This window comes from Neoarius graeffei, chromosome 8 (assembly GCF_027579695.1).
Source record: "Neoarius graeffei isolate fNeoGra1 chromosome 8, fNeoGra1.pri, whole genome shotgun sequence".
Lineage (NCBI taxonomy): Eukaryota > Metazoa > Chordata > Actinopteri > Siluriformes > Ariidae > Neoarius > Neoarius graeffei.
In genome coordinates this window covers 58,843,851-58,869,765 of record NC_083576.1, presented here as the reverse complement: position 1 = coordinate 58,869,765, position 25,915 = coordinate 58,843,851, and the positions used below count along the sequence as shown (strand labels likewise).

Sequence of the window (25,915 nt, the reverse complement as noted above, 5' to 3'; positions counted from 1 at the left end):
ATTATCCTTGTGGTAAGGACAGATGTCTGTACCAGGTTATAGCAGTACATGCTAATTTCCGCCTGTAGTCCCTTGGCAGGTGGATGTAATAAAAAGATAAATAAAATGTACAGGAAATGTCATCAAATCTGTCATTAGAGCAATTTGTAGTGATTTAGACCAGTAAAATTTCTCGTGAACACAGAACTGATAACTTTGTTTATACTCTTGAATAGGTCTTCATGACGACCACCGGAAGTGTACCAACACGATGGGGCGTGTAGCGCCACCTGTGGCTCGGGTGCACAATGTACCTCACACAATAGCTCGATTCCGTTGTGTGCATGTAGGATTGGATTTCTCTGGCACCCCTGCTGGGACCCTTAGCTCGATTACCGACAGCAGCTCGATTTGGATGTGCATGTAAACGTACTGAGTGAGAGTCCCTTGGAGGCGCATGCGCATTCTGTGTATTCGGCTGCGAGCAAGTCGCTCTTGGTTTTGAAAGAGTGGTCCAGGTCTCTTGTAAATTCAGAGCAAACTAAAAGACTACTTGGGCTATGATGATGTTCGGGAAAACCACGTTAGCTTGATGGATCTTAAAGACACTCTTGGTCTTAAGAGGCTTTCGGGAAACCCACCCCTGATTAGTTGGTTCCGGTGTCTTGGGAGCAGGGAAAACACTAAAATTTGCAAGCTGGGGGTACTCCAGGATGAGGGTTGGGAACCTGGCTTATTAATCATACAGGGCATCCCACATGTTCTATGTGGGGTTAAAGGTTGGCAGAAGCAGGCCAGATCTAGCTGGTGATCTGTCCTGCCAGGATCATTGGTTATAGTATTTGTAGTGTGTCCTGCATTGTTGGCTGTTCAGTTTAGATCAGAGGAGGAGATGGAAGACCTGACACAAGCATAACAAGAAAACATCACTCTAACATCCATTACACAATGGATTTTCTTCCACAAATTCCAGACTGTTGCCTTCTCCTGGCATTTATTTTCTTTCACAAGGCACAGAACATATAGTAAGGGGAAAATATATATATTTAGCCACTCTGATTTTTGTTCTTTAATATACTTCTTGTGCTGTATCCACATACACTGCCTTGTCAAAAAAAGGTGCACACACGCTCCTATCTCGTCGGACTACCTTTAGGTTTAATTACAGTGAGCGTTTGCTGTGGCATTGTTGCGACAGCCTATTGCAACATCCCACCGTTTATTTCTGTCCAGTGTTGCATTACCTTTTTTGCTTGGATCTTATCTTGATGACAGTGTCGAACCATTCCATAAAGTCTTCTCCAGCACATCCACTTTCAATGGGGTTAAGGTCGGGACTCTGCGGTGGCCAGTTCATGTGTGAAAATGATTCCTCATGCTTCCTGAACCACTCTTTATACAATTTGAGACTGATGAATCCTGGCATTGTCCTCTTGGAATATGCCTGTGCCATCAGGGAAGAAAAAAATCCATTGAGGGGGATAATCTGATCATTCAGTACATTCAGGTCGTCAGCTGACTTCATTTTACTGCCATGTAATGTTTGAGTAGCAATGACTGGCCATTTTTTTTTAACGTAGTTGTCATAGTGTTGTGTAATGTATCAAATTAGAGTGTGAAGATCTGAATTGAAAACGTGTTTAAATTTTGTAAATATGTCTTAAAAAAACAGTTATGGACATTTGAAAATCCAGTGTTTTTATAAATTTCCATTTCTGTCCGTTGCCCCAGTCACAAACCAGCAATCATTTTCCATTCATGAGAAAAAAACTCAATCATTAAGCCAAAAATAAAGAGGTTCAGTATTTTGAGTATCAGAGTAAGAATTACAGATAAAGGCTTCTTCTTGTACATCATGATTATGCACCTAGAAGGCTTAAAATTAATACATCAATGAAATTTGGTCCATCCTTTGTGTTTAAACATAAAACCAGAATTGAGCAGGTACGTTCACTTTAAATTCTGGGCACCAAGCATGACTAATGATGGTGGTGCTTGAATGCTCTGTGTATAAGAGGGTCAAATTTTTGTTAATTCTCTTCAAAACAGTATTACTGATATGTCTACACCTTCTCATTTTTTTTCCTCAATGACCGAAAGAACAAGATCGCGGATACAAGCGGCCGAAATGAGTTTCCTTCGCAGGGTGGCTGGGCGCTCCCTTAGAGATAGGGTGAGAAGCACAGTCACTCGGGAGGAGCTCGGAGTAGAGCCGCTGCTCCTCCACATCGAGAGGAATCAGCTGAGGTGGCTCGGGCATCTCTTTCAGATGCCTCCTGGACGCCTCCCTGGGGAGGTGTTCCAGGCATGTACCACCGGGAGGAGGCCCCGGAGAAGACCCAGGACACGCTGGAGGGACTGTGTCTCTCAGCTGGCCTGGGAACGCCTTGGTGTTCTTCCCGAGGAGCTGGCAGAGGTGTCTGGGGAGAGGGAAGTTTGGGCTTCCATGCTCAGACTGCTGCCTCCGCGACCCGGCCCCGGATAAGTGGAAGAAAATGAGATGAAATGAGATTGATATTTAGGAAGGATGCAGAATCTTCCTCAATGATCTGATCTTTCGCGGGCGCTAGACAGCAAAGTGTTCAGCCGATTTTATTGGAAAAATCAAGTCAACATGATAGATTCAACCACTAGGTGAGAATCACGAGTTTCAAGCTGATTGAACCAACGCTGAGTGAGCTGGAAACAACAGCAAAACACATGGACCGGTGATGAAGATCACTAAAAAACTCAAGATGGCGGCACCCATGAATTTGGTGTATTGCAGGACACAACGTTAAAAAAACACTTAAAGTAAAAGCTCATAACAACGCCACACAAAATTAACAATATTCATTTTCATTTCATTTCATTATCTCTAGCCGCTTTATCCTGTTCTACAGGGTCGCAGGCAAGCTGGAGCCTATCCCAGCTGACTACGGGCGAAAGGCGGGGTACACCCTGGACAAGTCGCCAGGTCATCACAGGGCTGACACATAGACACAGACAACCATTCACACTCACATTCACACCTACGGTCAATTTAGAGTCACCCGTTAACCTAACCTGCATGTCTTTGGACTGTGGGGGAAACCGGAGCACCCGGAGGAAACCCACGCGGACACGGGGAGAACATGCAAACTCCACACAGAAAGGCCCTCGCCGGCCACGGGGCTCGAACCCGGACCTTCTTGCTGTGAGGCGACAGCGCTAACCACTACACCACCGTGCCGCCCAAAATTAACAATATATTCCGTTAAATGTTATTTATTCTTGAATCGACATTAGTTTTATGTAGATTAAACACTTTTTAAATGCCAAACGAAAACCTGCTGTTCTCCCGTACAAACGTATAGGAGGTTTATCAGCGCAGCGGCGCACGGTCAAGCCTAGTTTGAGTTTAAACCTGACCAATTGAAAGAACCCCAGATCATAACACTGCCTTCAGAGGTTTGTACAGTGGCCACTGTGCATGAGGAGTCCATCACTTTGTGTTTCTCGTCTTACCCTGACAGGACCAACGCTCTGGAATCTGGACTCATCAGACCACATGACCTTTTTATCCATTGCTCCAGAGTCCAAACTTTATGCTCCCTGGCAAGTCTTTTCTTCAGATTCGCCTCATTGACAAGTGGTTTTCTTATGGCCACACAGCTGTTTAGTCCCAATCCTGTGAATTCTCATCACATGGGTGTTTAAGAAATGCGAAGCTCCTTGCTACATCTGTTGGGCTTGAAAGAATTGTTACCAGCCGAAACATGTTAATCACCGCAGTAATTATCCAATCAAAGGCTCTAAAGTGTTTGCTTGTTTAAATCCAAGCGACCACCTTTTTTGGCCAGGCAGTGTACTGTCATTTGACTTTGTACTTATAAATGCATACTTTGTGTATTTATAAGCATAAAAAAAGTGTTTCGAAACAGAATCGATAAGGGGAAAATTGGTGGACACAATATTAAAATATACATTTGTAAAGGCTGAATAAAAATCAAATTCTAGGCAAACTGTGCCTGCTGTCATTTATAAAAGACATTGCTATTGGTTGGGAAGATTTTATGCAGCAGTTAGCAGTCATAGTGAAGGAAAACCATTAAACATCCCGGTTACTTCAGCTGGTTGAATAATTCATGGAACCACAACTACTCATCCCCGGATCGCCACGTAAGATTCACAACATGCTGTCAGACTAACGATATGGAACGTAAAAGAGAAGCCAGAAGAACAATAAGCAGTAAACAGCACAGCAGTCATCCCCTTTCCTATACGGCACGCCAAACTCCTTGGCTAAAAAAAAAAAAAAGGGGAGCACAGAGATGTATGTTAAATATAAAAACATTTTAAACAAGGCAGAACTCTTTTGGTACAAGATACAGTGGTGCTTGAAAGTTTGTGAACCCTTTAGAATTTTCTATATTTCTGCATAAATATGACCTAAAACATCATCAGATTTTCACACAAGTCTTAAAAGTAGATAAAGAGAACCCAGTTAAACAAATGAGACCAAAATATTATACTTGGTCATTTATTAATTGAGGAAAATGATCCAATATTATATATCTGTGAGTGGCAAAAGTATGTGAACCTCTAGGATTAGCAGTTAATTTGAAGGTGAAATTAGAGTCAGGTGTTTTCAATTAATGGGATGACAATCAGGTGTGAGTGGGCACCCTGTTTTATTTAAAGAACAGGGATCTATCAAAGTCTGATCTTCACAACACGTTTGTGGAAGTGTATCATGGCACGAACAAAGGAGATTTCTGAGGACCTCAGAAAAAGCGTTGTTGATGCTCATCAGGCTGGAAAGGGTTACAAAACCATCTCTAAAGAGTTTGGACTACACCAATCCACAGTCAGACAGATTGTGTACAAATGGAGAAAATTCAAGACCATTGTTACCCTCCCTAGGAGTGGTCGACCAACAAAGATCACTCCAAGAGCAAGGCGTGTAATAGTCTGCGAGGTCACGAAGGACCCCAGGGTAACTTCTAAGCAACTGAAGGCCTCTCTCACATTGGCTAATGTTAATGTTCATGAGTCCACCATCAGGAGGACACTGAACAACAATGGTGTGCATGGAAGGGTTGCAAGGAGAAAGCCACTGCTCTCCAAAAAAACATTGCTGCTCGTCTGCAGTTTGCTAAAGATCACGTGGACAAGCCAGAAGGCTATTGGAAAAATGTTTTGTGGACGGATGAGACCAAAATAGAAATTTTTGATTTAAATGAGAAGCGTTATATTTGGAGAACGGAAAACATTGCATTCCAGCATAAGAACCTTATCCCATCTGTGAAACATGGTGGTGGTAGTATCATGGTTTGGGCCTGTTTTGCTGCATCTGGGCCAGGATGGCTTGCCATCATTGATGGAACAATGAATTCTGAATTATACCAGCAAATTCTAAAGGAAAATGTCAGGACATCTGTCCATGAACTGAATCTCAAGAGAAGGTGGGTCATGCAGCAAGACAACGACCCTAAGCACACAAGTCGTTCTACCAAAGAATGGTTAAAGAAGAATAAAGTTAATGTTTTGGAATGGCCAAGTCAAAGTCCTGACCTTAATCCAATCAAAATGTTGTGGAAGGACCTGACGCGAGCAGTTCATGTGAGGAACCCCACCAACATCCCAGAGTTGAAGCTGTACTGTATGGAGGAATGGGCTAAAATTCCTCCAAGCCAGTGTGCAGGACTGATCAACAGTTACCGGAAATGTTTAGTTGCAGTTATTGCTGCACAAGGGGGTCACACCAGATACTGAAAGCAAAGGTTCACATACTTTTGCCACTCACAGATATGTAATATTGGATCATTTTCCTCAATAAATAAATGACCAAGTATAATATTTTTGTCTCATTTGTTTAACTGGGTTCTCTTTATCTACTTTTAGAGCTTGTGTGAAAATCTGATGATGTTTTAGGTCATATTTATGCAGAAATATAGAAAATTCTAAAGGGTTCACAAACTTTCAAGCACCACTGTACTCTGGTGAGATGAAAAAAATAGAACTCTCTGGCAATAATTCAGCTCATCATGTCTAGAGATAGAAGGGTTGTGTGTATGAGCCCCAGATGACCACACCCACAGTTAAAGGAGAACTGAAGGCAAATTTTTTATTTTCAAAATTCTATTTCTCATTTTATTAAATATAGGAATGCATTTTTGATAGCTATTTTGTCACTGCTATAGCAAGTTATGAGTGTTTGAAATATGCTGTGTAATATATCAGTCCATATGTCAAAGCAATGGCCATAAACGAGATTCGTTGAGACCTGTGCGAGACATCGTAGGACGGAAGTAAAACGTACAGTGGAAATCAAAGTGACCAACATCTGTCAACGTTGTGAAAAGACGCGCGCGCCCTCCTTCGAATGCTGATGTAATATGAGCCGGAAGTTTTGTTTGTTTTGATAACAATCAGGAAAGTTTGAAAAAAGTAGGCAGTAATCATCATTTAAACTCGTTTTTGGGCAATATTTTGTTTGGAAGACAGTTTTCAAAATGGCGGCGCTGACACTTCACATTTCGAAGTCTTGCATAAGTCTCGTGAAGATTGCGTGGGTAAGTGACGCCTGTCGTTGACCAAACAAACTAAATTCAACATGGCTAAAAACCGAATAGGCCCATAAGTATAATTATTTAAAGGTCCTAGGCAGTGGTCGGAGGTGAAACGTAGAATATCAACTTTATTGTCTAGAAGAACGACCCAAAAAGCGAATTCAATCTTCCTGGTGTCTAATTTGCACCCTAAAATTGAATAAAACGGTTAAAATATACTGTTTTGCCCAATTTCCGAAGGTTTGTTTACATCTCACTTATGCGCACTTTCACCACCAGGGACCGTCGTCGTGACATCATTTAAGGCAAACAGACTGGGAGCAGTTCTGTGTTTACTTGCGAACTGGGCACACGTGTACAGACTTTGGTCGTGAGAGGTTGTGTAAAATGTCTGAAGGCGATAGCGATTTTGAAGTAGGAACTCTCCAAATTGAATATCGAGAGGTGAAACCATATATGTTGCGAAGCAATCGATGAATGTGGCTCACTGGTTTGACCGTGCAGCCTCGGAATCGGACAGCAACTCGGCCGACTCTGATCGCGGTGACCCCGGACCTCAACAAGACTCGCACCCAAACGATTTATCCTGGTAGTTATGATAAACTCCTACTTTTGTCATAATACTAAATAAGAACCCTTTTGAAGAATAATTAAACCGCCCTCCCTAGTGGATATAGGTAACGATTACTTGACAGTGCGCCGGTAGGCCACATTAGCCTGCCATCCGCGGCATTATACTATTTATAGCCTACTCTGAGCGAGGAAATACCCCTTTGTCTCATTTCCACAATGATTGTACAGGATCCCTCAGGATTCTTGACTTGTCAACTGCAAGCAAAAGTAAAAATGTTTACCTCCAATCTTCTCCTTTTTGCTTGAGCGTTGCTGCTCCGTTTCTTCTTTGACTGTTTGATTTTGTTTCACGCGCACAATCCACTCTCTCCGCCTCGTCTCCTCTTCCGGAAAAAAACAACCCTCTGACTTCACGCGCACAACCCACTCTCTCCGCCTCGTCTCCTCTTCCGGAAAAAAACAACCCTCTGGCTTCACGTGCACAATCCACTCTCTCTGCCTCGTCTCCTCTTCCGGAAAAAAAAACAACCCTCTGGCTTCACGTGCACAATCCACTCTCTCCGCCTCGTCTCCTCTTCTGGAAAAAACAACCCTCTGGCTTCAAGCGCACGATCCACTTTCTCTGTCTCGAAGGAGACGAGGCGGAGAGAATGGATTGTGCGCATGAAACAAAATCAGGCAGTCAAAGAAGAAATGGAGCAGCAATGCTCAAGTAAAAAGGAGAAGATTGGAGGTAAACATCTTTACTTTTGCTTCTGCCTCATCTCAATTTTCGGAAAAAGCCAACCCTCTCGCTCCGCCTCTTCTCGTCTTCCGGAAAAAGCCAATTCACTTTCTCTGCCTCGTCTCCTCTCTCGGAAAAAGGTAAAATTTTCTTCCTGAACCGGTCCCGTTGTTGCAGTTCACTGCACAGCAATAAGGCATGGTTATTTTGTGGAAATTCCCAAACACACGTCTGCAATCAAGCCGAACAGCAATGAAAATACACGGAAGTGGACTCAACTCAAGCGGTTTGTTTGTCTTAAATGACGTCATGTGCTGAGTGGTCACGAAAATAGCCGAACAGAAATTCGCCACGATCTGTGCTAACTTATTTTAATTACTACTTATTAACAATACTACTTGGGACCAGAAGAAAATTACAGAGTTTTTTAACATATAAAGTTTCAAATGTGCATAAAATTGAAACCGTTGCCTGTGAGCTTTAATTGCAATTAGTTGCCAATACAAGGCACGATATAAGGTTACTAAAACCAAAAACGTAATTGAATAACATGTTAATTAAGAAATAAAGCAAGTTTAAAAATGACTTCAGTTCCCCTTTTAAGCATGTGGTGGGAGCATCATGACCTGGAGTTGCTTTTCTACAAATGGTACCAAGGTATTACATATCATCAAAGGAAACATGAATAGAGTGGTGTGTCAGGACATACTGTATGAGAGGAGAACTTAATCTCCTCGGTCAAGAAACTGAATCTGGGGAGAGGAATCGGTAAAAGACAAGGGCCCAAACATACAGCCAACATAACTCTCAGGTCTTGCATGGCCGAGCCAGTCTCCTCACTTGAATCCCATTGAAAATTCATGGAGGATTTTGAAATTGCGAGTCTGTCAGTGGGACACTTGTAACCTTGGGGAATTGAAGACAGTTTACCAAGAGAAATCCGCCAAAATGGACCACAATGCAAAAAGCTACTTCTTACCAGAGAAATCTTGAAGCTGTACTACCAACAGCTTTGCAATTCATGGTGTCCGAATTTTTTTTTTTTCCCCCTCCCTGTGTCGTCTTTTTTTTAATGCAAATTTGATATGCTTACAAATACATATTTGTTCATATTTATAAATTAGATTAGATAGAACTTTATTGATCCCTTTTGGATGGGTTCCCTCAGGGAAATTAAAATTCCAGCAGCATCATTACAGCATAAACAGAGAATAGAAAATAGAGAAAAACTTCTAGATAAATTAAGTATTTACATATACAAATATAAAAAAGAATAAGATATTGGGAGAAAAAAAAAGTCCAGCAGGAGAGGTATTGCACATTATATTGCACATTGCCCAGTATTGTTTTTTGTCAGGCTAGGCTACTGCTTCTTCCCTTCCCGTCCTCTGTCCTCCTGTTCCCCTCCAGAGAGGAGTTGGACAGTCTGATGGCGTGAGGGACAAAGGAGTTTTTAAGTCTGTTCGTCCTGCACTTAGGAAGGAGCCTTCCATCACTGAACAGGCTCTTCTGGTTGCTGATGACGGTGTGCAGAGGGTGACTGGCATCGTCCATGATGTTCAGTAGTTTGTCCATAGTCCTCTTCTCTGCCACCGTCACCAGAGTGTCCAGCTTCATGCCGACCACAGCGCCGGCCCGCCTGATCAGTTTGTCCAGCCTGGACAAACTGATCAAAAGATCAGTGTCAAAAGACGTGTGCAAATTTGAAGTGGATATATGCACTAGAAGTGCAGGGTGTTTTAAAAAAATTTGATATATTATTTGAGATGTAAATATCCCAGAAACTACATAGTCAAGGCAAATGAAACTGAACAGGCTTTACATTGAGCAATATAAGATTTATTCTTCAAAATTCGAATGAGAAATTCAAAGGTATGTGGATTCCATGAACAATTTCACGAATTTCAATATTGGCAAACTCGCTTGACCGTCTCTTCCGATGCTGGTGGTCATCCAGATCCTTTTGCCCTGCACACACAGCCTTCCTCTTTGAACTTTTTGTGCCGTGTCCAAATCTGCATTTGGTGCATTTTTAGAGAATTCTCTCATAAATGCACGCTGCACAGTCTTGTTCGAGTGTACTCGAACATACAAAACACACATTTTCTTTTCCAGTGAATGGCATTTCTATACCTAAAAAGATAAAAGCAACAAACATTCAACATAAAATTTTGACTTGTTTCCACACGTGCTGTTAAAATTTGAGGTCAATTGAACGAGAATGGGCAAAGTTATTAGACTGTGAAATATCAAATTTTTTTTAAACACCCTGTATATTAAATAACAAAAACAGATGTGCCTGAATACTTATTTCCCTTCACTTTGTGTATCTTAAGCATAAACCTTAAATAACATTTTAAAAGAAAATGTTAAATAACCCATATCTATGTATTTTACAGGGTGTGTGGTATTTCTTTTTTCTAACAGTATAAAAAAGCATGATGGGATGTGCTGTTCTAGGAAAATAATGAACAGTGGGGTGGTGTGATGCATTATCACCCTGAAGTTGATTCGTTTCAAATAACAGCATGTCCAAAATACTTTATTGCTCTTTTATTGCAGCAATTGATCAATGATTACAATTTTTAATTTATTCATATATTCATGTCATACTTGCATCATATCGTACCATTTAGTTATGGTCAGTGCTGTTATGACACGTCTTATTGCAGCTCTATAAAACCATTCTCTTAACTGCAATTACAAAAAAAAAAAAAGTGCCATATTACCAAGAAAGTGGACGGCCCTGTCCTGAAGACTTTCCCAGAGATGCCAATCACTACGATTCGTGCGTAGTCACTACGTTTTTGACAGTAGCACTACGAGGCTACGACCGTCTATTCAGTTTACCGTATATGGAATTCATACGATTTTAGCATGGATGCGGTTCGAAACGCGTGAATCTATAAGGGTTCACGATATTTTGCTGGTGTTCGGTACATTTGAGGCCAATTATCGCTTGATAATTCAATATTTTGACTGTATTTATGGTCAAAGTTTGCTTCGATGGGCGCCGCCATCTTTGTTGACAAGCGTTCTGCGCATGCGCGAATCGATGCCACGATGGAATGTCGAGCAGCCCATGTCACTAGGTATTGAGGGGCTGTCGGGGTGTTGTAACCTCACAAACTATCGCTCAAAACATGAAATCAGGGTTGTCATCCACCCAAAACACCATGTTGCGAATATGCAATGAACATTTCACGATATATTCGCAAAAAGAAACGAAACACTGTTGGAACTGAAACAGTCATCTTCTGAAGTAAATCAATCAGAACTGAATAAGTAATCTGATGAGATTAAAAGTGAAAGGAAGTTGATAATTAAAAGTAATCAAAGTGACTTGACATTAATCATGGGAATAAAAAGGAAATGGACATGTTCCAGTACAACTATGTGAGTATTGCTAATTGAGTGTTCCAGCATATTCTCTATAAACATTGATGGCATGTAATCTGCATTTGTTTCGTAAATTGAGTATTTGCTAATTGAGTGTTCCAGTATGTTATCTATAAATATTGATGGTATGTAATCTGCATTTGTGTAGTAAAGTTAAGAAAATAATATTCACTGTTTGAAAGTTGATTGTATGCAAATTACCAGAGAAGTCTTTACTTTGTGTGAATGTGGTGAGTTATGAGTATCACTCATGAGAAAATCATGAGTGATTGTGGTTTGGTTTTATTTTTCAGATAATTGAAAAAAAAAACCCAAATCAACAATTTTCTCCCCTCAAAACCAACATGTCCCAGTTCATTTTAGTCACCTGTATTCACTCAGAATGGCCCTAAAAAAGCACCAATTTCCAAAATTTTCTCGGGGGGCTTACAGCCCCCCCAACCCACAGCTGGATTGGACTCGCTACGCGCCCTGCTGGCGCGCCGCTCGTATGAATGTGTCACTACACATTGATTTCACAAAAGGTTGGCATCTCTGCTTTCCTATTCTTGACAATTTATTGACTGGAGACTCCTTCCATCTGGGTTAAATAAATGTCTCTTTACAGAAAACTCAACAATTTTTATATATGGATTTCTTTGTTGAATAATTCCTATTTATTCTGTTTGTTGATTCAAACAGAATTCAACAGCTTTGTGGTATAAATGTGATTTATGGTACTGCTTTCTTGTTCTGCCAATTATACATTATTATTTTTTTATTCTTTTCTTTCCTCTCTAGTCTGCAAGAGTTGTATTGTGAAATACCTCCAGACCAGCAAATATTGTCCAATGTGTAACATCAAAATTCATGAAACACAGCCTTTGCTAAATCTTAAGCTGGACAGAGTAATGCAAGACATAGTTTACAAACTTGTTCCGGGTCTACAGGAAAGTAAGTACCCCCCTGATCTGCATTTGAACAAAAACCTTAGTTTTATGATTTGAATACCTAATGTTTTTTTCTGTTTCTCAGGTGAAGACAAGAGAATCAGGGAATTTTATCAGTCAAGAGGTCTTGAGCGCATCATACAACCGTTAGGCGATGGTAAGCAGGATGTTGTTAAAGCTTATTGTCAAACAAAACGGGACTGGGTTTCCCAAAAGCCTCTTAACGCTAAAAGCATCTTAACTAGGAGAGAGAGCATTCATCGTGCTGCTCGCTCTACCATTTAACGATGATATTTGTGCTGCGATGCTTTTGGGAAACTCAGGCCAGGTTTGTCTGACTTGTCTGAAATGATGCACTGCAGCAGACAGGTCTGATGGGCTGCTTTGTTTACTGTTTTATGGCTGTTCTATGTCTTTGCCTTTAGCTGAAGTATGCCCTTTGACTGATCCAGGCTTTCACTTTTCAGATCTTGTGTTGTTAAGAACCTGAACCTGAATTTGGCATAATGATGAATTGATTTGCATACAACGCCTCACTGTATTTCATGTGTCTGTTTTTATGAACTGTTGTATAAGCCAAAGAAAACTGTTTACATGATGCAAAAGAAATACAGTGTTCCTGTTTGATGGCCAAGCGCGCTGTAAGCTCAAAGCTCTTCTTTAGCAGAGGCTGTGTTCTGGTGCTATAGACATCAGAACATTGCTGGTATTGCAGTAAAATTGAAAATTCACTTAAATGTGCATTTGACAAGATTACTCCTTTTTTCAAACTTGGGTCTATAACACTAAGGTGGGTTTGACATTTGAATGATTCCCACACATGTTCATGAAGCTCTGCCACGCAGATATTCTGTAGCTTGTATTGTGTCTATGACTGACAGGAGATGCATTCAAACACGTACAAGTATTTGGGACCAGAAGTCCGATATTCCCTCCCCCCTCTTCAGTAACTTAATAAAGTTTTACTAAGGCCAAACCATTGGGGTTTTTTATCCCCAGCTGGCCGAAAGGCCCGAAGGGGGATTATGTCATAGCAATTTCCGTCCGTCCCTGGAAGGGTGCCCATCTTCTGAAATCAACTCCTCTCACAATTTTTGGAGAAATATCACAAAACTTGGCAGGATTCTTTGTTCTATGTCAGTAATGCGCATATTGTAGTTTTGTTAAATTTGGTCACATTTACCGGAGTTACAGCCCTTGATTAACAAAATTATAATTTGACAATTTCATAAGAGTGTGTTTTCCTTCTCTCACAATTTGTGGAGGAATTTCACAAAACTTGGCAAAAGGCTTTGTTATATGTCAGTAGAACGCATATGATTTTGTTCAGTTCGGTCGCATTTTACTAGAGTTGTGGCCCTTGATTAATAACCTTGTACTTTCACAATTTCATGAAGGTGGGCTTGCCTTCTAACATCAACTCCTCTCTCAATTTTTGGACGAATTTCTTGAAGCTTGGCAAAAGGCCTTGTTATATGACGGTAATACACATATTGCAATTTAATTTCGTTTGTGAAAATTTTACCAGAGTTTTGACCCTTGATTTAAATAACTTGTCTGTGAAGATTCTCAGTCATTCAGGTCATGGTAAACTGTGGGTGGTAAAAGAGAGCAACTGGACTTGCTTGAAGATTCTTGAAGACGTTTCACCTCTCATCCGAAAGGCTTCTTCAGTTCTGTCTGACTGGTAGGGAGCATCAGGTATTTATCCTCTCATGGATGAAAAGCTCATCTGAGCTCATCATCCATGAGAGGATAAATACCTGATGCTCCCTACCAGTCAGACAGAACTGAAGAAGCCTTTCGGATGAGAGGTGAAACGTCTTCAAGAATCTTCAAGCAAGTCCAGTTGCTCTCTTTAACCACCCACAGATTAAATAACTTGTATTTTGACAATTTCATGAGGGTGTACGTTCTTCTGAAATCAACTGCTCTCTCAATTTGTGGAGAAATTTCACCAAACTTGGCAAAAGGCTTTGTTATACGACAGTTATACGCACATTGAAATTTCATTTAATTTAGGCACATTTTTACCAGTTATGCCCTTGATTGTTAACAAACTTGTACTTTGGCAATTTCATCAAGGTGTGCTTGCTTTCTGAAATCAACTTCCTTCACAATTTTTGTAGGAATTTCACAAAACTTGACATGGCATTGTTTTATGTCAGTAGTACGCATATTGTAATTTCGTTAAATTCGGTCACATTTTACCAGAGTTACAGCCCTTGATTTAACAAAATTATACTTTGACAATTTCATGAGTGTGTTTTCCTTCTGAAATCAACTCCTCCTAGCAATTTTTATCCCCCGCTGACCCAAAGGCTCGAAGGGGGATTATGTCGTGGCGATGTCTGTCCATCAGTCCGTCTCGGGAAGGGTACTCACCTTCTGAAATCAACTCACAGTTTTTGGAGGAATTTCATGAAACTTGACAGGATTCTTTGTTGTATGTCAGTAATACGCATACTGCAATTTTGTTCAATTCAGGCACCTTTTACCAGAGTTATGGCGGAGTTGCCAGCTGGGGATATTGTGCTCTCAGAGCACTCTTGTTTTTGTTGTTGGGTTTGTTTGTTTTCCCCTCCATATCTTCAAGGTTATTTGAACAAGTACGGAATCAGACAAATTGCCTAATGCACCTTTAAATGGAACTTCCTACAAGCACAGAAATTATTTTGCAATGCCAGTGCAGCACAAGATTCGATTTTAAATGATCACCTTTTAAACTCTATATCGATGGGGAAAACAAAACTAATTTTGCTGCGTTTTGTTTTTCATAGACTCATTGCCAGATAATACAGGATTACCGTACACCAGCTTTGATCACTCTAAAGCCCATTTCTACAGATATGATGAACAAGTCTCGCTATGTCTGGAGAGACAAAGGTAAGTCAGTTTATTTAGTCTTGCTAAGGGAAAAAAAAATGTGTACAGAGACTGAAGTTTGCACGAATTCACAATTACATTGTTTGCTTCTTCAGAACATTCTGTGACAGGCTGCAAAATCACATGCTAGATAGTGCATGTACTGTACACTTTCATGGGATTGTAATTCTAGTGTTAGGAAGGTGATGATTGAGCTTGTACTGGTAAAAATAAGTTGACTTATCTTTCAATTACTAAATGTTAACAAACAAAAGCAAAAAGGTATAGCTTTAAGGATTAGTTTTGTTTTCTTGAATTACTTGATGGCAGTCTTGGGTTATGGATGGGACTCGACTGATGCGTGGGTAATTGGGTGAACCGACTGAAATGAGAATTCAGAATAAACTAAGAAACAAAAGTCTGATTGACATGGTGTCCTGTGGTATTTAAACAATCCTAATTTGTTTGGAAATTACAGTACCAGTCAAAAGTATGGACATCCCTGCTCATTCATAGGTTTTTCTATATTTTAACTTTTTTTTTTTTCTACATTGTGGAACAAAACTGAAGACATATAAACTATGAAATAATATCTGGAACATGTATGGAATGGTGTGGTAAACAAAAAGTGTTAAACAAAATGTTTCATATTTTAGATTCTTCAGAGTAGCCATTGTTTACCTTGATGGTGCTTTGCACACTTGGCATTATCTTAACCAGCTTCATGAGGGAGTCACCTGGAATGCTTTTCAATTAACAGGTGCCTTGTCAAAAGTTAATTGGTGCAATTTCCTGCCTTCTTACCGTGTTTGAGATCAAACAGTAAATAATAAAAATACAGTCAATAGCCCTATTCCACAACTGTAGTAATCCATATTATATCAAGAACCGCTCAACTAAGTAAAGAGAAATGACATCCATCATTACTTTAAGACGCCAAGTTTCTGTTTATTTAATTAAAATAAAGAAATGCCATTGAATTAGGTGTGTCCAGACTTGACTGGTACTGTATGTCTTCACATATTGCCTTATTTAACTCACAAATAGGTCTTAAATTGTCTTTCATTTTTATCCCTCGCTGGCCGAAAGGCCCGAAGGGGGATTATGTCGTGGCGATGTCCGTCCATCCGTCCCAGGAAAGGGTACTCACCTTCTGAAATCAACTCCTCTCTCAATTTTTGGAGGAATTTCACAAAACTTGGCAAAAGGCATTGTTATATGTCGGTAGTACGCATATTATTTTGTTCAATTCGGTCGCATTTTACCAGAGTTTTGACCCTTGATTAAATAACTTGTACTTTGACAATTTCATGAGGGTCTACGTTCTTCTGAAATCAACTCCTCTCACAATTTGTGGAGGAATTTCACCAAACTTGGCAATAGGCTTGGGCGGTATCCATTTTTTCATACCCCGGAATATTCCTGACTAAATACCCCGGTATGCCGGTATTTACGGTTTTTTTTTTTTTTGTGTGTGTGTTTTTTTTTTTTTAATATATACTATTGTAGACTTTATTTAATATCTTCACATTCTATAGTAATTTGTTTCTTTGTTATTCTGTTTTTTTGTTATCTATTCTGTTTTAGATATTCTGTATTTGACATTATAAAACAAACAGTTGAAATGTTTTAAAGACATTCATTTAAACTGCCAGGATGACATGTTTTTGAACTCGGTGCCAAGCAATCAAGTAGGCCTTGATTATTAATGTTGGAAATGTTGAGTATTAATGTTGGAAATAAAAACACACAAACGCCAACAAAGCCAGCAGAAAACAAAACATTGCATGCGAGTTCAAATCACATCTTTTGTAAATCAAAAGAAAATAATTTGCCTAATTCAAGCAATAACAGGTAGCTTTTTTCCACTCAAACAGGCAAATAGACTATACAAGTAATGAAATAAAGATATTTCGGCCTGCTAGTAGGCTGTGCCCATTTAGAAGAAAATTAGGAATGCGCTAAAAGCCTCTTTATGCAAAGCAAACGGGTTAGCATCCTTAGCTGAGTGATTGGAGAGAACTCGAAACATAATGCAATTCAGTGCAATAGCCAATCCAAGGCAGAAACAACAAACATGAACAGAAACCATACATGGGGCCTCATGCTCCCAATAGCCTAAATAAAAATAATTCGCTAACTTAAATTTACATTTCTGGTAGTGGTAGGCCACAAACGATTCTTAATTTCTATCAAACATTCTTTGCCAAGAACACCAGCATATTTACTTTATCTGGCTTCAGTTGGCAACGCTGTGGTGTGACCGTATTTCCTGCTGTACTGAATACGCGCTCAGATGCAGCGCTTGTTGCGCATATGCAGAGGTATTTGCGGGCAACTTTTGATATCATTGGCAAACGTGTTTCATTCAGTTTCCACCATTCAAGCGGGTTTTCTTCAGCATGGATTGTGTCCTCTTGCGCATATACTGACAGTTCTGCCTGTGCACGCTCGGCTCGGCTCACCTTTATCATTCAGCAGAAAACCAAAATGCTCCCAGACAATGGCTGAGGCATTGGCCTTTTTGACTAATTCCGCACCGCCATCATTTGCAGTCGCCATCCTCACGCACTGACTGGGCCAACTGTCGCTGCTGCCTGTTGACCAAAGATTCTAGAATCTTTGCTGTTGACCCGCAAACTGCCATCTAGTGGCGTGCGCGTGCTGTACCAGAGACAGTTGTACTATAATAAAATTACATTACAGTCGTTTCGAGTAAGTTGGATAAAAATAGAAATATATTTATTTTTGACGGTATTAAAAAATATATCGCCGGTATTTTGTCATACCGCGCTACACGATATTTTCACCATACCGCCCAAGCCTGCTTAGCAAAAGGCTTTATTATATGACCGTTATACGCACATTGAAATTTTTGTTTAATTTCAGTAAATTTTACCAGAGTTATGCCCTTGATTTATTAACAAACTTGTACTTTGGCAATTTCATCAAGGTGTGCTTGCTTTCTGAATTCAACTCCTCTCACAGTTTTTGGAGGAATTTCATGTAATTTGGCAAAAAGTTTTTATCCCTCGCTGGCCGAAAGGGGGATTATATCGTGGCGATGTCCATCTGTCCCGGGAAGAGTACTCACCTTCTGAAATCAACTCCTCTCTCAATTTTTGGAGGAATTTCATGAAACTTGACAGGATTCTTTGTTATATGTCTGTAAGATGCAAATTGTAATTTCGTTCAATTCCGTTACAGTTTGCCAGGGTTATGGCATAGTTGCCAGCGGGGGGTATTGTGTTCTTGGAGCACTCTTGTTTATTTATATGGTCTCTTGAAATCTGTAGTGGAGTATTACACTGGACAAGAATTTTGAAGTTTCCTAGGTTTATAAGAGTCTCTGTTACGAACTACTTATTAATTGAGCACAAGGTCTTTACAGGAAAATATCAGACCAAGGTCTTGGCAGTACGGACTGAGCCATAGGCAAGGTCTGTACAAAAAGACCGAGGTCTGATATTTTCCCATAAAGACCCAGCAAGCGAGGTTAATAAGGGGTTTATTATATGGCTTTTTTTTTAAATTTCTAAGATTAAACTAGATGGTCATATAATGAGGTGTGACACTGCTTTCAGTCATGTCATATTTGTAACATAGTTGAGTCACGCATACAGAATAAACGGCTAGCGGTTTCAAAGCTGAATTTCTTTTAACGGCTAGCAGTTTCTGAATGCTTTTCGTTGCTCGTTTCTTGAATACCTCAGTGACTATTGGTTGTCCTTTTGTGTTTCGGCTGTTTTTTATTCCATTTTGATTTCCAATTAATCTTTTGGTCTTTTTTTTTTTTTTTTTTTGCAACATTGAAAGCTGGCACATTGGAAAAAGAGTCCGTAATCGCCCACGGGCATTAGGAGAAAGTTCTGTCCACCAAGGAACCAATCAGAGTGCGCGATTTTACTAGAAGTAGCTCGTGCCATATAATAAACCAGGCATAATACTTCTGCTTCCAAAATAGCCCCATAATCAGTTTGGACCGAGTTTCCCAAAACCAGTATATTATATTGAACGCTCTTTTTACATTTTTCTCTACATGTACTACACATTTGGAGAACTGACCCCTGTTTTATACCAAAACTGTTGAGGCAAAACCATTCTGTGATGCTTTTTGATGCACAGGAAAGGTGAATTATTCATGTCTTTTTCTTTTTTTTTTGGGGCGATTGTCCTTAACGAAATTAATTAATAAATATAACATAGGAAAGCTGTACCAACTGTCAGATTGTTACTCCTCATGTTGTCTTAGTTTTTTTTCCTTGCCACTGTTGCATCCTGGCTTGCTCATTAGGGATACAGTTATAAATTCATATATGTAAAATGTCTATCTGGAATTTATAAATTCTTATAAAGCTGCTTTGTGACTATGTCCATTCTTAAAAGCACTGTACAACTAACACTGAACAGAATTGATTGAACATGTTCTGACACTGTATGTGGTTTCATTTTCAAGTGCCTTTTGCAAGAAAATAATGCTTTGTGTCCATGTTTGTGAACATGGACCATATTAGAAGTGGTATGTTCACAGTACACACACCACATCTGGTGGAAAATTGACTTAATAAACTTGTTCTAGTAGTAAAGCCATCAAATATTCTCCCACTGCACAGTCTTGTGCTGTTTACACTGAAAACTACAGACTTATCAGCTGTTATCTCCATACTTCAGTAGCAAAAACAGATTGGTAATTAGTCAGTGAAAACACGGCCAAGTTCTCTTATTAGTCACCCAGTTACAAAATGAGTCGGCTTTGTATCTGCAAATTAGCACTTAATTATCTAGTCAGCAATGAATGAGAAGATGGTTTTCACTTAACCGCAACTTCTTGGCAATGGGGGAAGGTCTGTGAACCTCATACAGTTGAGGTCAGAAGTTTATATACGGTACACACATCATGGACATGAATGTCATGGCAATATTTGGGCTTTCTGTGATTTCTCTGAACTATTCTTTTTCAGAGGAAGAATGATTACAACATCTTTAAAAGAAAAAAGCAAGAATTTGGTGCACAACTTTTAATTATACCCCCGCTCCAAAGGAGGGGGGTATACTGGTTTACCTCTGTCCAGCCATCTGTCCGTCCGAAACGCCCTTTTTCTCAGCAACCACAAATCATAGTCACTTGGTACCGAGCTTCAGCTTGGGGTTCTCTACTGTGTATACCGTTTTCAGGTCTGTCGCACATCGACTTCCTGTTTACCAACAGTTGATGTATTTACGAACTATATAGCATGGATTTACAAAATTTTCGTAACACTTTTCTCAGCAACTACAAATCACACCTGCTTGATATTTGGTACTGAGCTTCAGCTTGGGGTTCTATACCGTGTATACCGTTTTCAGGTCTGTCGCACATCGACTTCCTGTTTACCGACTGACCTAATAGGGTGTATTTTGACGCCATTTCAAGAAGCAAAATGCTATTTCAAAATGCCAGTTTACCACGATGCTATTTGAAATCCCTGGGGAGAACACTGCTCTTTACTTACTTGTTTTAGGGTTAATTATTTGTTGAAGTCAACATTCATAATAAGCGTCCTATTCCTTCGATTGTTTGCATTCTGATATGAATGAGAGCGGGGGAATACGTAAGTGAGCAGTAGCTCACAGTTGATCTTGTTTATTTTGGATTCTCTGAAATCAACACTGGATCAAAAATGTGCATACAGCACACCTAATACAATGGTGCTTGAAAGTTTGTGAACCCTTTAGAATTTTCTATATTTCTGCAGAAATATGACCTAAAACATCATCAGATTTTCACATAAGTCCTAAAAGTAGATAAAGAGAACTCAGTTAAACAAATGAGACAAAAATATTATACTTGGTCATTTATTTATTGAGGAAAGACAATATTACACATCTGTGAGTGGCAAAAGTATGTGAACCTCTAGGATTAGCAGTTAATTTGAAGGTGAAATTAGAGTCAGGTGTTTTCAATCAATGGGATGACAATCAGGTGTGAGTGGGCACCCTGTTTTATTTAAAGAGCAGGGATCTATCAAAGTCTGAGCTTCACAACACGTTTGTGGAAGTGTATCATGGCACGAACAAAGGAGATTTCTGAGGACCTCAGAAAAAGTGTTGTTAATGCTCATCAGGCTGGACAAGGTTACAAAACCATCTCTAAAGAGTTTGGACTCCACCAATCCACAGTCAGAAAGATTGTGTACAAATGGAGGAAATTCAAGACCATTGTTACCCTCCCCAGGAGTGGTCGACCAACAAAGATCACTCCAAGAGCAAGGTGTGTAATAGTTGGTGAGGTCACAAAGGACCCCAGGGTAACTTCTAAGCAACTGAAAGTCTCTCTCACATTGGCTAATATTAATGTTCATGAGTCCACCATCAGGAGAACACTGAACAACAATGGTGTGCATGGCAGGGTTGCAAGGAGAAAGCCACTGCTCTCCAAAAAGAACATTGCTGCTCCTCTGCAGTTTGCTAAAGATCATGTGGACAAGCCAGAAGGCTATTGGAAAAATGTTTTGTGGACGGATGAGACCAAAATAAAACTTTTTGGTTTAAATGAGAAGCGTTATGTTTGGAGAAAGGAAAACACTGCATTCCAGCATAAGAACCTTATCCCATCTGTGAAACATGGTGGTGGTAGTATCATGGTTTGGGCCTGTTTTGCTGCATCTGGGCCAGGATAGCTTGCCATCATTGATGGAACAATGAATTCTGAATTATACCAGTGAATTCTAAAGGAAAATGTCAGGACATCTGTCCATGAACTGAGGCCCTGTCCACACGACAACGGATTCAGGTGACTCCGATACAATTGCTTATCGTTTAGGCCTGGCGTCCACACGGCACTGGCGTTTTGGGTGCCCAAAACGCATTCTTTTTGAGAACGGTTTCCAGAGTGGAAAGATCTGGCAACGTTGCCGTTGTGAAGTCGTCTGGATGAGTAGAACGGATTTGTTTACGATGACGTCACAACCACATGACTGTGAGTGCTTCACGCCGGGTAGAAGTGTAACGAATATCACCAGGAAAAAGCCTTACAGAGCACTAGTGAGAGTGAAACACGAGCTTGGATATTATTATTATTATTATTATTATGTTCAGTGTTAGTTCACAGTAGTAATACAAGAAGCAGAATAGTGACAGTAATAGTGAAGCAAAAACATGCAATTGTACAAACACTGCAGCTCTACAGCAAAATATTCATTTATGAAATGGTCTGATTCTTAACACCAGTAGTGCCAATCATCTTCTCATTGCGATGCGAGTTGTCAACAAATCCTATAACTTGGTTCATGAAACGCGCTTACAAAATATTTTCACTGTGAATATTTATTGTGTAATGGTGCAATCCTGCCAGCAAAAATAGGGGAATAAAGGAGCGATCTCACCTCTTCAGATGTTGATTTAAGTCCGACAATACATTCCTCAAAAAGGGCATAGAGGAGCAAATTAATCCAATTTATTCCGGACCATTAAAGACGCCGCCTTCCGCGTAGAATCATACGTCATCCTCGCCGCCATATTGGAGAGGTCAAAGCGGAGAATAAAGATTAGCTGCGTTTAACTGTACCAACAGGTTTACCGTCCAAACGAGATCATATGGGATTACCTTTCACAGGTGAGAAACAACAAATTAATCCATCAACGTGTATCATTCAATTCATTCCGGACCATTGAAGACGCCGCCTTCCGCGTAGAATCATACGTCATCCTCGCCGCCATATTGGAGAGGTCAAAGCGGAGAATAAAGATTAGCTGCGTTTAACTGTACCAACAGGTTTACCATCCAAACGAGATCACATGGGATTACCTTTCACAGGTGAGACTGGAAAAATACTTTTCATTGTATTTGGTCATTATAATGTAATTTTACAAACAGATTTTCCTGACTTTGTGGCTAATATGAAGTCTCGCGCATAATAGTTTATGCGCATGCGTCGTTACTACTTCTATTGTTCTGGTGTCTCCGAAGGGACCGTCTTACAGCGCCCCTAGAGGTGTGGCATGTGTATTGCATCATTTTCAGCAAGCGTTGCGTTGCCATATGGACCTGATATTTTACTGATTGTTGCCCATTTGGACGCGATATATTTTTAAATAACATCTCCAGGGGTGATAGCGTTCCGGCGCCGCGCCGGATTTCCGGCGTACCGTGGCTGGGGGAAAAAAAAATCTAGTTCGCCCATTGTCCTGTGTCATTCTGAGATGCGCAGATAGACAGTAAAGGGAATTCGCATGATATGGAACTAATGGGAAAAAAGTGCCGTCACGGCATGAATTAGACCCTCTAATTCGTGCCGTGACGGCACTTTTTTCCCACTAGTTCCATATCATGCGAATTCCCTTTACTGTCTATCTGCGCATCTCAGAATGACACAGGACAATGGGCGAACTAGATTTTTTTTTTTTCCCCAGCCACGGTACGCCGGAAATCCGGCGCGGTGCCGGAACGCTATCACCCCTGCATCTCGTTGCCGTTGTCGTGTGGATGTAGCCTGAATCTCAAGAGAAGGTGGGTCATGCCGCAAGACAATGACCCTAAGCACACAAGTCGTTCTACCAAAGAATGGTTAAAGAATAATAAAGTTAATGTTTTGGAATGGCCAAGTCAAAGTCCTGACCTTAATCCAACTGAAATGTTGTGGAAGGACCTGAAGCGAGCAGTTCATGTGAGGAAACCCACCAACATCCCAGAGTTGAAGCTGTTCTGTACGGAGGAATGGGCTAAAATTCCTCCAAGCCGGTGTGCAGGACTGATCAACAGTTACCGGAAATGTTTAATTGCAGTTATTGCTGCACAAGGGGGTCACACCAGATACTGAAAGCAAAGGTTCACATACTTTTGCCATTCATAGATATGTAATATTGGATCATCTCATCTCATCATCTCTAGCCGCTTTATCCTTCTACAGGGTTGCAGGCAAGCTGGAGCCTATCCCAGCTGACTACGGGCGAAAGGCGGGGTACACCCTGGACAAGTCGCCAGGTCATCACAGGGCTGACACATAGACCCAGACAACCATTCACACTCACATTCACACCTACGGTCAATTTAGAGTCACCAGTTAACCTAACCTGCATGTCTTTGGACTGTGGGGGAAACCGGAGCACCCGGAGGAAACCCACGCGGACACGGGGAGAACATGCAAACTCCACACAGAAAGGCCCTCGCCGGCCCCGGGGCTCGAACCCAGGACCTTCTTGCTGTGAGGCGACAGCGCTAACCACTACACCACCGTGCCGCCCATATTGGATCATTTTCCTCAATAAATAAATGACCAAGTATAATATTTTTATTTTTTTTAACTAGGTTCTCTTTATCTACTTTTAGGACTTGTGTGAAAATCTGATGATGTTTTAGGTCATATTTATGTAGAAATATAGAAAATTCTAAAGGGTTCACAAACTTTCAAGCACCACTGTATTTGGTTGAATGTCCCTTAGCAAGTTTCACCAGATGCTTGACCAGATGCTTTTGGTAGCCATTAACAAGTTTCTGGCAGTGTTCTGGTTGGATATTTGGCCACTCTTCCTGGCAGAATTGGTGTTCAATTAAATTTGTAGGTTTCTTGCCATAGACTGGAATTTTAAGCACAGGCCACATATTTTCGATAGGGTTGAGGTTGGGACTCTGGGGAGGCCATTCCAAAAGTTTAACGTTGGCCTGCTTTTTCCATTCCACAACCAGCTTTGATGTGTTTGGGGTCATTGTCCTGATGGAACACTCAGTTGTATCCAAGGTTCAGCTATCTAGCTGATGGTTTGAGGTTAAGCTGAAAAATTCTGAGGCAGTCCTTCATTATTGCATCCACTTTGAACCATGTTTAACAGTTGTTCTAGTGTTCTTGGTCTTGAATGCTTCACCTTCACTTCTCCAAATGTACCTCTGGTCATTGTGGCCAAACAACTCAACCTTTGTCTCATTTGACCATAAACCTTTTCTCCAGAAGGCTTTTTCTTTGTCTGTGTGGTCAGCTGCAAAATGTAGTCGAGCTTGAAAGTGTTGATTCTGGAGCAAGGGCTTCTTTCTCAGACAGCAGCCTCTCAGTCAGTGGCGATGTAAAACTCGTGGTGATGGACTATAGACAGTGTTCCAGCAGCTTCCAGTTCATGGCAGGCCTGTGCCTTGGTGGTTTCTGGGTTGGGCCTGACCATCCGAACCAGTTTCCTCTCAGCGGAGGGTGATGGTTTGCCAAGGTCTGGAAGAAGACCCAAAGTGGCTATACAACCCCATAATTTGTACTTGTCAAACAACCCATTTTTATGGTGCCACAGAGAAGCTACCAGCTGTAGTCAATCGTGATCACTAACAGGAAGAGGCCTTGGCAAGTTGAGACATTTTGGAGCTTTCAGAATCACGGAATAAATAATCTAAGTAAGTGTATTAGGGATGTAACGATTCACCCAATTCGCGATTCGAGTCCATTCGTGATGTTAGGCTCATGATTCCATTTTCCTATGATATTTTTGAAAAATTTTTTTAAAGAAAATGCAACCTTTTCTTTATCAACTTAAATATTCTTTCTGTTAAATTAAAAGAAAAAAAAACTTGTTTAATTTTCTTAATAACCAACAATACTTATTTACCCACAATTTGTAAAGGTTGGAGTAAAATATTATAGCCTATTAACTATAATTAAAATGTTACTTTTATTCACAGTGGAAAAAGTTAATACAAATAGGCCTTTTCTTAAACTTTTATGAACATCTACCTCCATTTTTCCTTCTCTCTTCTTTAGTTTTTGGCAGTCTGGAAAAAGAGGGCTCCGATTTCTTTGCGACCAGTTGTACAAATATATTTAACAACAGCTTTTTCCCATTTTTAGATTTGTCTGTTTCTGTATTTTCGTGGCATTAGAGCTGTTTTATTTCAGCCTAGGGTGAAGCCATGTACGTTCCTGCTATTTTATGTTGGTACACCCTCTGCTATCTAAACA

General features: G+C 40.4%; 1 protein-coding gene across 4 annotated transcripts in view; it reads left to right on the top strand.

Annotated features, from left to right (window-relative positions):
- The window catches only part of pcgf1 (polycomb group ring finger 1), a 61,880-nt gene that overhangs the window by 14,954 nt on the left and 21,011 nt on the right, over positions 1 to 25,915 (top strand). For 2 of the 4 annotated variants that reach the window (XM_060927912.1, XM_060927911.1), the window contains exons 3-6: positions 11,989 to 12,141; positions 12,223 to 12,294; positions 14,918 to 15,023; positions 19,061 to 19,132. In XM_060927912.1, coding sequence (XP_060783895.1) covers positions 11,989 to 12,141; positions 12,223 to 12,294; positions 14,918 to 15,023; positions 19,061 to 19,132 — 403 coding nt within the window. The remainder of the gene's footprint in view (positions 1 to 11,988; positions 12,142 to 12,222; positions 12,295 to 14,917; positions 15,024 to 19,060; positions 19,133 to 25,915) is intronic. The other 2 variants (XM_060927914.1, XM_060927913.1) reach the window with 1 other exon arrangement.